This window comes from Salminus brasiliensis, chromosome 20 (genome assembly GCF_030463535.1).
Source record: "Salminus brasiliensis chromosome 20, fSalBra1.hap2, whole genome shotgun sequence".
NCBI classification, from domain to species: Eukaryota; Metazoa; Chordata; class Actinopteri; order Characiformes; family Bryconidae; genus Salminus; species Salminus brasiliensis.
The window spans coordinates 30,423,079-30,436,035 of record NC_132897.1 but is presented as its reverse complement, the minus strand read 5'-3'; the positions used below and the strand labels follow the sequence as shown (position 1 = coordinate 30,436,035).

Below are 12,957 nucleotides of genomic sequence, written 5' to 3'. Positions count from 1 at the left end.
TTTTTATGTTTTATTTGATACCATTTGAAAGAATGGAAAACAAAAATATGCACACCCTGTAATTCACAAAGGACTGTGTCTGCCCCTCCCACACAGCACCAGCAAGAATTTATATCTGGTATGCATGAGACACAATATTAAAACTTTTGAAGTGTTTATCTTCCATTGTTTATGTAAATCATTTCAGACAACTTTGACTTAGGAAATCTTTAATCATTATGTTTTTTTATTATAATACACAAATAACATACAACATGGTGTAAAAGTCTGAAACCACATTGAGAATGTTTTTTAGTGATTCATACAAAAATGAGCATAAGGATTCTTAAAATGTACCCATAGAAACAAGACACCAGTGCCTGGCTGTTCTCTAGCAGTTCATCTGTCAAGCATGACTGGTTGACACATGTGGATTAGACCTAAGCAGTGGTCTGAGCCCAGGTCAGTACAATGTACCTTTCAGTTCACCTTGCAATTAGAAACAGAGTCTCAGAACAGATGTGATGAAAGGCCACGGAAGCTATCTGTCCAAGAAATATTTGCACATCAGTGGCATACTTTAAAATGTTTTATGTTCACTGTATGAAGGAACAAAATATCAAATCTGGCATTTGTTCATGCATAAACATTTCAAGACTGTACATTCTTCTATTCTGTATGCTTCCAAAAAGAAGCTGGTGTGTTTTAGATTGTTGTCGTTTGGAGAATGTTTTTTTGTAGGTCTACACCATCAATGCTATTGTACACTTCTGACTTCCTGACCTGTTATTGAGCACAAGCTCACCCAGCTCTACTGTAAGAAAAACAGCCCAGCCTTTGACATTTCTGTGTATACAGTACCCCTAGTTTACTTTGGTTTGATGTTGAGCTAAAAGTGTTGTTTTGTTCAGTGTTTTATGAAGTCACCCAAAGAACTTCCAATTTTTCAAGTTTGCAAGTGGTCATAGAGTTAAAGTGTCCAAATACTGTACCTATGAAATTTACAGAATCATTACAAAATGTTTCCAGAAAGACATTGCAATTAAAAAGGAAGTAGTCTTATTTAACAGTTACCTTCAGTGTCTAAATGAATGACAGAGTGCAGACAAAATGACTGAAGACATCAAGACCAAAGAGGACCAAGAAGACATTTGTTAATTTGTGGGTGGGTGGGTAGGTGTGTGTTTAGAGTGGGGGCAGGATTGAGGTGTTTCTTGTATTTGAAGGATGTGTGGTATCTGGAAGTGTGCAAGTTGTCACATTGTAGAAAGGTATTATTACTTGAGTTGGGTGGTCTAGTTTGGTTTGGTTGTTGTAGACGGTGACAAACAGCAGCCACTTTGTGAATTGTACGCACCACATGTGGCGCTATGTCCTGCTGTTTGTCCATCCATCCATCTTGTTATCCGCTTCGTTCTGGTCAGGGTCGCGGTGGTACTGGAGCCAACACTCTGAAAAAAAAAGATGCCTCAATTGGTTCTTTGAGTGATGCCATAGAAGACCCACGGTTGATTCCATGTATCAGACTTTTGACCCTTAATTGAAGGTTTAACTTTAAAATGTTCATCTTTACTACAAACATGGTTCTTTATGGAACCAAAAGTGGTTATTCTATGACATCGCTCAATGAACCATTTGGCGCACCTTTGTTTTTAAGAGTGTACCCGAAATAATTGGGCATAAGGTCAGAAAACCACCTTGGCAGAACACCAGGTCATCGCAGGGTACGACAAACACCCATTCTCTCTCACACAGACAATAGCTAATTCACCTACCAAGGGCATTTTTGAAAAGCAGAAGGAAACCAGAGTACCCAGAGGAAACCCACACAGACAAAGACCCCCAGACCCCTGTATCTGTGCAACACACATAATACCTGCAGTGCCACCCTCTGCTGTTTGTGTAAAAATCTATTTAAATAAGTAAGCAATATTGAATAATGATAATATGAACATCTTAAGTTCTGTAGGTCCCCAGCCAGCTCTGATCCATGGCCCAAGGCATGGCCCCACAAGATCTATAAAAGTGTCTGTGGTATCTCGCACCAAGATGTTAGCAGCAAGTTGATGGCCTTTGCTTCCCTCCCTATGTGCATAAATGAGCCTTGGGTGCCCATGATCCTGTTGCTAGTTTACTGGTGGTCCTTCCTTATACCTTGTTGTACTTACTACTGCACACTGGGAACACCCCACAAGACCTGTTAATTTGGAGATGCCTAGACTGAGTGGTCTAATCATTACAGTGTTTGGCTCTTGTCAAAGTGGCTCAGATTCAGATTCTGATTCCAACACTGTTTACTTACTGCCTAATATAGTGAAAGGTGGAACTGCAATGAGAAAATCAATGTTATTTACTGTGTTATGATGACTAGTTTGTTAGTTATGCATCTCAGTTTGGTCAACACATGTTGAATTGAACCAATTCAAATTGACTCAACTTCAGCTGAATTATGTTTAGCCTTCAGATGAAATACTTCAGCTAAATAATGTTTAGCCCTATAATCTCCCTCCACTTTGCTGATGGTTTATTCCCATTTGCAGGTTTAGGACTCCTCCAAACACGGGGAGATCTTCCTATTCTCAGACTCCTGACCATGGAAGGCTGTGGCATTGATGGGATTTAAACTTACAATCTCCTGCCTGTTGACAAGCAGGCAGTTAGACAGTTGCCCCACTCTGTGAAGCAACATACATATCAGTGTCCAACAAAGAACAGGAATGTAAATGTAATCAGAACTATGTATTATGTGTAGTGTAGTTTCACAACTCTAGAGTGGCACAGTGGTATGTCTGCTGTTTAATCTTGAAAACCTCGCTTGGGATTCTTTGAAGTTACTTCAATTTCTGATGGTTACAAAACAGAATTTGAGACAAATTATTCTACTAAATTGCTCAAATATTTTATGTGTTCATTGCAGGTAGATTGTGTCTGACTAACTAAAATAGAAAAAAGGAATAGCAATGACAACTCAAGGTTTGTGAGTATTCATTTCTTTATTAATCCTGTAAATGATCATATTTTTCAGCTGGTGTACAGGGTAAGATCATCTATACATATATCTCAGGTCAGATCATGTCTGAACCAGAACTGTGTATAGGTTCATTCAGTTTCATTGTTTTCCCCTTTCCATAGCAATAAAAAATAAAATGAAATAAATTGAAAGACCCTCAAGCCCTCTTTTACTTCCCAGGTTGCAGGCATACCCCAGAAGTTTCAGTTGCTAAGATGCTATAGGTACATCCATAACAGAACTCTAATCCCCAGTAATAGGTAATAAATCCCCATTAGCAATTGCAAAGCATTCTAAGTAAATATATATGGATATATTTTTAGATTTTTATATATATATTTCTCTGTATATATTAAAAACTTTTTTTTTCTGTGCATGTGCGCATTTTGCATTCCTTTTCATGAATAATATGCTATTGCATTACTGGTTTCAATCCATTCTCTAGAAGTTAGGAGTATAAGTGTTCTCTCTAGTTTTTGCAATGGTTTACCTTTTTGCATGTAATCAGTTTAATCACTGCACTGACATCAACCCACTGTGCGGTTTATTTAGAACCCCCTCTCTCTTTACATTGGCCTTATTTAATGATCACTGAACACCTTGGGCCTGGTTTTTAGGAAGAAGTCATGTAGGGCTAGAATGAGGACCTAATTAGAATGACCACATTTCTAACTAGTCCAAGTTTGAAACCCCAAGTCGTTTTTCCAAATCCATTTACAAAGACATGTCCATTTGTGTTTGCAGCAAAAATAGCATCATTCAAAAATAAATAAATAAAAGAAAAGCGCATGAGCATAAAATATGTTGTCATTAAACAAATAGCACTTGAAGTTGCATTTGGTGACCTAGAATAGTTTTGGCCTTCATCAATATAGTGTTACTGTACTGCCAATTTAACATTCAAACAGCATACCCTGTGCATAAGAGACAAATAGAGTAATGTGTCCATTAAAGCCCAAAAATGGCACATATAATTGTGCACATTGCTGGTTCATGGCCATGCGCATGAACATAAAAATAGTTTAAAAAAATAATAATACTCCACAAAAAAAGATGTAAAAGATGTTTTGGAGTAGTGTTGTGAAGATATCTCTAGCATTCTCCTCAGTTAAGTTTTATTTGTATAGGGGATTGATTTTGGGGACAATTTTTGATTGGACACCATTTAGAGCAGTCATTTTAATAAACTGAATTTATTATGTAGTATATATATATATTTAAGTTTGGAATTTGGTTTTTTAATGCCTCATTCCAAAGTGAAATTCTGGTATTCCTGAAATTTAGCAAATAAAGTCTACATACATATTGCATTGATATTATAGATTGCTCAGGATTCAGACAAATTGTCTGGTATTGTTTGGTAAGAAAACTGGGAAGAAGCTTTGTTTTTGAATATCCTTGGTATCATTTAATACATGGTCTCCTACCGTTTGTCCTCTAACTTGGGTCTTTTAAACTCCTTGCAATATTGGCATTGCTATAATGCATATAATACTCTCAATACTCATATAAACATAACTTTGCTATTGAAATGACATTTAATGTCAGTTTGGTTTAAGTTCACATAACTATTTTTAGGAGGGTTTGTGATGCATAGAAGGTTTTGTGATAACCAGACTTATAATTATACCATTTTATACCATTATGCATAGGCTCACACTCCTCCAATGTTATATAACTACAAATATGCTAAATATGCTCATAAGGAGTCCAATTCTGTTCCATACAACTAAGGCGCAAGGTACAGTGCTATAGGCAAAGGATAGGTAATGTGTTCTGACATCATGTCTATTGGTGGGTAATGCTACATTTCCAAGTACCACACAATACTGGGTTGTTTGCATAATTCTCAGAGGACTGCTGTAATTTGAGCTGTCCACCCTGATATGTGTCTTACATTTCTTCCCTACAAAGTCAGGACACTGTTTCGGCACTAGGGTTGTATGGTTTATGGTGTGGTTATGAGTCATGACAATTGTTTTAGGTTTTTATGATAAAACATGCTTATATGGCAAACCTTGTTAAATGGCAAACCATTTTGACATATAATACTTTATGAGTTTCACTGTGAACCCCTAATTAATATTGAAATACCCCTGTGGATGGTCCTTGATTTGTATATTCCAGGCCACTTTAGTCCTACATCAGACCTTCCTATCACTGAATGTGTTCACAAAGCTTCAGCATGTAGGACTGCTCCTTTCTGCCTGTATACCTGTAGTATCAATCAATGTGGGAATCTCAGGAATATATTTTTACATATAATGATCACCTTGCTTGGTGACATTTATGAACATACTAATCAAATTTGAGGAACTAGCAGAATTTAGCATTTTAGAGGTAAATAATGCATAATAAATACCAAGTTTACAGAGTGCTTAAATTAGAAGTTGGATTGGAAGTTGAATAGACAAGTTGGAATGGAATAACCCCACTGGCAAGTGAAAATAATATAGCTACATTTCAAATGACACATTAAATATTGAGGTAGTATGAACTACCTCACTATGGGGGGATCTGAGGTCTGTATATCTGTAAAGTAAAAAGGCCATCTCAAGTTTTGGTCTACACATCTGTTTTAAACAACTGAGGTTACCATATCTCTTAAACCTAAAAGATATGGAAGGAAGTTTACTGTGTGGGGGACTTCAGTGTGCCTTTGCTGGGACAGTGCTACAGTCTAGTCACAGTGTTTAGTGGCTAAGTGTCTTTGCCTAGCTCAGAAAATAAAAGAAATGGCAATGAAAGGAGTTACATTGCACACATCAACTTGAACACTACTGAAAGAATTGCTGCTCAGTTTTGTCACAAGATACACTTAACTTTAGATTTGCTACTAAACATACTGTATATTCCAACACAGAAAAATGCCCAGTGAGAATAACTGGCATGCTTGATATTTTTCTATGTCTCACTGGTGCAAAATCAATGGGTCTAATTAAATTGGCTTATTATTGATCTTTTGATGCAACAAAACATTCTGATAAAAATATATATGAAGAATTAACAAATGCAAATTATGTGATTGGTACGAGTAAAGTCAGATGTTAACGTAGAGTTTTCTTTATGTGTTTTCCATCTTTTTGTGCACTTACCACTCTGTTACTCAATTACACCTCCATGTTCTAACATAAAATGCTAAAATAACATACATCTATCATAATTAGATCTCAGTATAACATCCCTCCATGCACATGAGTAACCACAATGTGAATAGATGTGTATAAACACCTGTACACTAATGTCTAAGTTCTTATCCAATTTAATCCAATGCATTCCATATAACTTGGGGGGGGGGGTAACTCATGTCACATCTGCGTATTGCCAATGTTAAATATAAAAATATGAAGTATGAAAGATGAAAACAGCCTCCTGGCCAGTGGCCGTATCTTATGACATATCTCATTCATATTGCCTTCATCTTATAGGACGCAACATCTTTTATAGGACAACAAAAAAACCTGAGCTACTGATATCTTGTACAATGGAAGACTTGGTTGCTACATATGCAACGAACAGAAGTGTTCGTTAGTTTGAAACTGTGTATGCATGTGTGTGTGTATATATATATATATGTGCTATATGTATGTATATATATATATATATATATATATATATATATATATATGTGTGTGTGTATGTGCTCACTCGTGTCTAGAGGTCAGTAGGTGAGTGGCTGACATTGTTTCACACACTCTAGGCCATTTGCTATAAACAATGCCTTTACAATACTCATAACATATCCAGTATAGATTTCCAAGAAAGGCTACAGAAAACAGTTATAGTAAGCAGCACTCCTTTCAAAAAGATATATCTAATGCAAGCAATCCCCTCTACTCTTTATCCTTGACAGCAATGGGAAATCAAACAGTGAAATCAAAATGGGGGAAAGTAAAATTAAAAGCGAAATAACAACAAAGAAACCTCATGTGCATTGCATGGACATTTAAAAACACATGAGCAGGACATCATTCACAAAGTCTGCCAACTGATTTTGATTCTGATATTATATGTCTGCTTTTGAACCAAACAGGAACATGGGTAGAGAAGGTATCAGGATATCAGCAGCATCCTCATCGCATTTCTTTAGGATTCATTTAGCTTTTTTCTATATTTTTTTGCATTAACATAAACCACACCCACAGACACAACGAACATTCATGTAGTACTTGAGTGCATATACTGCATTATGTACAGTACCAAGTGCTAGAAGGGAAATTCTTCACAAGTGTGATAATAGTCACAAGTTGAGCATTCTAGATTAGAATGAGCTACAACGCACATTTATTGGAAGACTCAAATTCGTGAGAGCTGAAGGGAGAACTGCTGCTTGCTCTGACTATGTGCGTGGTTGTGTTTGTGTGTGTGTATGTATGTGTGCTAGCTTTTGCATATCCCTTGTGAACCTTGGTTCTTTCTGAAATGCAACATTCTGGGCTGGCATCCTGCTTCTGTTGGCCCCCAATAGATCCCTGACCCACTGCAGGGAGGGGGGGAGTAACTCTCATCTCCGTTCACGCCCTTACGCCATCAGGAGTCCCATAATCCTTTGCTGTCTGTGGTGTAGGTAAAGGCAGGCCATGCGACAGCACTCTCGCATGCTGATACAGAAGATTACAGGAAGCACTTTTTGGATGCTTTTTTTTCTAGGTTCAGTTTTGGTTTTATATGAAATCATGCCTCTAGCCTAGTTCTTGTTTTAGGTTTGTTTTAAAAAGAAGTCATAAAAGCCGTCTATTGGTACTGGTGTCCACTGCCTGCTTTCGGACTCTTTCAGGTTTCTGCTTTCCTTCGGCACCTGCGGCCCATCATGTGTCTATGAGAGAAGGGTTGGGTGTGGGAGACAAGTCCTAGAGTACAGAGAGAAACAACAGATGAGGCACAAGCATAAACTAAGTCAACAGATGATGCAAAAAAAAAACAAAAACAAAAAAAATAACCCAAAACCTCAGTGATAGGAACTGGCAAAGGTAGGCTTTAAATTTTGCATTTGCACAAATCTTTATACCTACACCTATATATTCCTATAATCGAAGAGTTGACAACCAGTTGAAATGACTTACAATCCAAACCCATCTGTGAACCTGACATGTGTCTTTTATGAGAACATGACATGACATTTATATAATGTTTTATAAAATGAGATTTATATATATATATATATATATATATATATATACAGTGAGTCCAAGAAGTATTTGATCCCTTGCTGATTTTCTTCGTTGGCCCACTAATAAAGACATGATCATTCTATACTTTTAATGGTAGATGTATTCTTACATGGAGAGACAGAATATTAAAAAGAAAATCCAGAAAATAAATCTAAGGAATATATATTAATTGATTTGTATTTCATGGAGTGAAATAAGTATTTGATCCCTTAGTATTCATTAGCAGTTCTGGCTTTTACAGACCAGTTAGACACTCCCAATCAACTTGTTACCTGACCTGAAGCCACCTGTTCTCACTAATCACTTGTGTGAAAAACACCTGTCCACAGAATCAGACAGATCACACAGATTTCAAGTCTCCAACATGGGTAAAACCAAAGAGCTGTCACAGGACCTCAGAGTCAGAATTGTTGACCTTCACAAAGCTGGAATGGGCTACAAAAAGATTAGTAAGGTGTTGGATGTGAAAGTAACAACTATTGGTGCAATTATCAGAAAGTTTAAAGAGTATAACATGACAATCAACAGACCTCGGCCCGGTGCTCCAAAGAAGATTTCGCCTCGTGGGGTGGCAATGATGCTGAGAACAGTCAGAAATCGTCCTGCAACCACTCGGCAGGAGTTAGCAAATGACCTGAAGGCAGCTGGGACCACAGTTTGCAAGGAAACAATTGGCAACACTTTGCGCAACAATGGATTCACATCCTGCAGTGCCCGAAAGGTACCCCTGCTGAAGAGAGCACATGTGGAGGCGCGCCTCAAGTATGCCAATGATCATTTGAAAGATGAACCAAGTTATTGGGAGAAGGTTTTGTGGTCAGACGAGACCAAAATTGAACTTTTTGGCCTCAACTCCACCCGCCATGTGTGGAGGAAGAAAAATGCTGCCTATGACCCCAAGAACACTGTGCCCACCGTCAAGCATGGAGGTGGAAGCATAATGTTTTGGGGGTGTTTCTCTGCCAAGGGTACAGGGCTACTTCACCGCATCACTGGGAAGATGGATGGAGCCATGTACCGCACAATCCTGAGGGACAACCTCCTCCCCTCTGCCAGGGATCTGAAAATGGGCCGTGGTTGGGTCTTCCAACATGATAACGACCCTAAACATACAGCAAAGGCAACAAAGGATTGGCTCAAGAAAAATCACATTAAGGTCATGGAGTGGCCCAGCCAGTCGCCAGACCTCAATCCGATCGAAAATCTATGGAGGGAGCTGAAGGTCAGAGTTGCCAAGCGACAGCCCACCAACCTTCATGATTTAGAGAGGATCTGCAAAGAAGAGTGGGCCAAAATTCCCCCTGGTGTGTGTGCTAAACTTGTGGTTAACTACAACAAACGTCTCACCGCTGTGCTTGCAAACAAAGGCTTTGCCACTAAGTATTGAGTGTGTTTGGCAAGAGGGATCAAATACTTATTTTCCTCATTGAAATACAAATTAATTAAAATATATTCTTTAAAATTATATTCTGGATTTTTGTCTTGATATTCTGTCTCTCCATGTTAGAATATATCTACCATTAAAAGTGCAGAAGGATAGTGTCTTTATTAGTGGGCAAACAAAGAAAATCAGCAAGGGATCAAATACTTCTTGGACTCACTGTATATATATATATATATAAACTTTTGACAAACAACACCATGTATGTATCTCAATGCCATGAATAGATTATCTAATATCTAAAATCTTTTCTCAAAACTACCATAAAACAAATCCCTAAACATTCTAAAATATATATTTCTTTAGATGCATTTAACTGATGTCTGATTCCTTTCACCACCACTGTGAACAAACTGTACACTTCTCTAGAATGAATAATTTCACACCAAACCATTCTAAATTACTTTTTAAGGTGTTTACATCTTATGCATTGAATTGTTCAAAAGTCATTTTTGATCTGTGTAATTCTCCTTTAAAAATAGGTTTCATATCTTTTGCTTTTAAAAAGGCATATGTTTGTAAGGGTAAGAAACATGTGTGTTCTATTGTCTCTATATTAAGCTCAATAAAGTGTCTTTCAAGCACCTCAATTAACCCTTTTAAAAAGCCTATATCCCGATGGGCCAAAAGTGTTATTACAAACTTCCATTACCAGAGAATAGTCCCACCAGTTTCTATAGAAATCAGTAATGTGCCTTAGTGTGCAATACGGCTTGGAGGCTTGGATTAATATTATACCTTTACTTGACTTTTATTATACCTTAAGAACATTCAGTAATATATAATCTGTCAATAATCAGAGCTCTGCTGGAGACTTACTCCTATAAAGCAGGAACTTAGAACACAAATACTTCTGAAAACGTACTGTAAGGCTGTGTTCAAATTGCTATTTAATCCCCATGGTTAGCAGGATTAAATGAGCACACAGCAGGCCTTTAGCCTGTACCTTGCTCACTGCTTTACTCTCCGCAGAGTGGCACATTTCACTATCTGAGCCCCACCCTTCTTCACATCCACAACCTCCGGCTACAGCAGCGAGGAGCAAGGAGGAGGTGTGGGGAGGAGCAGTAGAGCAGCAGATGGAACAGTCCAGAAGTGAGGGGGGCAGGGAAAAGGGGATAAATGTGGGGTGGAAGAAGGGTGAGAGGTGGAAAGAAAGAGAAAGAGAGAGAGAAGTGTCAGGAAAAGGTGAGGCACAGCAAAAGAGTGACACAATGACACAAAAGGCCAGGGGAGGCAAGTTAGAGATGGAAAAAAAATGGAGGTTGGGAGTTGCAGTCCAGAGTTAGATGAATGGGGTGTGTGAGGACAGGAGGAATGGAAAATATGGGAGAGACAGAAAGGAGAAGCATCAGAAATGTCTGCATGTTAAGAAGAGCAGTATTGCACATAGAAAGACAACCACATTCACAGTTCAGAGCAAATAGAGTTTTAATGAAATAGAGTGCATACAGGGAAACATCACAAAACAAAGGACAGAATCATGGACAGGAGGTATCAACAAGGGTTAATGAGGGCCATAAAATAAATGCACACAAGGAGGAACCAGAACAGACTGACTCAAAACCACTATAAAGTCACACAGCACACATCAGAATAGCTTAGTCCTTGATACACAACAGGTGGGAACATGATGTATAAAGTCAGTGGGTGTATATGATCATTATCTCACAGGCACTGTGCTTCAGTAACAGTTTTGGGTGTGCTAAAAATGCATCATTCTAATACATCCTGAATGATGACCACAAGCACTGTATTCTGTGTATTCTGCTGCTGTCAAATTTGAACTCACAATAGCAATAACATCCTGACCAAATGGCTGTACATGGTTCCTCCTTTTGGAACAAAATGAAATTGTGGAAATGTAAAGATGAAGCAAGGTGCATGCTGGGGAAAATAACCATGATGCACTAGCGGAGGTTGGGAAGATCAAGGTAATCAAACTCACCAAAAAAACAACTTAAATGCGTTTTTGAGTCCTTTCAAAAGCCCTTAACTCAAAGTTAACTCTGCAGCTGTAAATAAGGCTCTTATTTAGTCTAATGCTGTTAATTAACGGTAGTTGTTGAGAAGGTTTATTATAATATTATTATATTTTATTATATTTTCCTTACATTATAGGTATTGATTTCAATGTTGTTATGTAATGCACAAGCAATTAGTGTCATAAGGAACATCACTAGAAGTAGATGAACTGAACATTGTTGCTGATTATTACATGCTTTAAGGACAAGTAATTTAAGCTGTTATTTCCACAGTAATATCAGAGGTACAACAACATCAGAAAGTTCATGTTAATATTTTAATGTGTAATGTGTAAATGCAGTATTAATGCTGAAAGGACACAACACATTTGAAAGATCATTGCTTTTCATGCGGTAAAGTGGAATCCTTCTCTTCATCTAAACTAGTGTTACTGCATAGTTTCATTTAATTGTATTCATTTTTTAAATAAAACTGTTTAATTTTTTTTTGTCAGTTAAGCTGACTAACCTTTTTTTCTATCAGTGCACCTGTCTTATATTAAGCAGGTTCTTATATTAAGCATCTTTTTATTTTAGATGATCCTTTGTGGTAGTAAACTGGTTATAACTGAGAGGAGAGTTTAATATACAATTCAAAAATAGTAGAGTTCCTCAGGCATAAAGTGACTTGGAGGTGGTTCACTGAGAGAAGGAACTACTAAACTCTCTTGCAAGTCAAATAAAATCTACAGCCAGTGCAGTAATTTTTTTACATAGGCATGTAAGTGTACTCCATCTAAAAATCTGCACACAACACTCAAGCTTAGTCCGTACTGGACAGCCCAGATCCAGGGCGTGCTCGGAGACCCACCATGCTTTCTCGCCCCAGGACAGCGTAGCTCATGTACTGCTCAGCGTCAGCTTCCAGCTCATCGACTTCCTGAGGCAATCCCTCAATAATGATCTCCTGACCCCCCTCCTCATCCTTTCCCCTCCGAACCACCTTCCGCACGATCTACAGTGTCACCCGACGCACAGAGAATGGCAAGGCCATGGGGTCAGGAGTTGAGAAAGAGGGAGCAAATGAGAAGAATGGAGAATTAAAAAATGTGAAAGTAGAATGATGTGAGAGACACGAGAATTTAAAGTAAGAGAATGAAATAAATTTTGACACGTTGAGTGGGATGTTCCATATAACAGAAATGGAAAAAAAGGATGTGGTGAGAGAAATGTGAGCGTAAGAGAGAGTGTGTATAAAAGATGGTGGAATAGTGGGCAAGTGAATTTTTAAAAAGGATTCTAACAAAAGCACCTGTGCTTCATTCCCCCTTTCACCAACTTTCAAAGCACTCAGGACAAGCCTACTTGCTCTCAATCTCATTTCTGAATCTT

General features: G+C 37.9%; 1 protein-coding gene across 9 annotated transcripts in view; it reads right to left on the bottom strand.

Annotated features, from left to right (window-relative positions):
* Window positions 1–2,953: 2,953 nt before the first annotated feature.
* LOC140542395 (ankyrin-1-like) overlaps window positions 2,954–12,957 on the bottom strand; it is a 106,692-nt gene continuing 96,688 nt past the window's right edge. For 8 of the 9 annotated variants that reach the window (XM_072665336.1, XM_072665337.1, XM_072665339.1 and 5 more), the window contains 2 exons: window positions 12,437–12,580; window positions 2,954–7,839 (listed from right to left, as the gene is read on the bottom strand). In XM_072665336.1, coding sequence (XP_072521437.1) covers window positions 7,798–7,839; window positions 12,437–12,580 — 186 coding nt within the window. In that variant the 3' untranslated portion in view covers window positions 2,954–7,797. The remainder of the gene's footprint in view (window positions 7,840–12,436; window positions 12,581–12,957) is intronic. The other variant, XM_072665342.1, reaches the window with a different exon arrangement.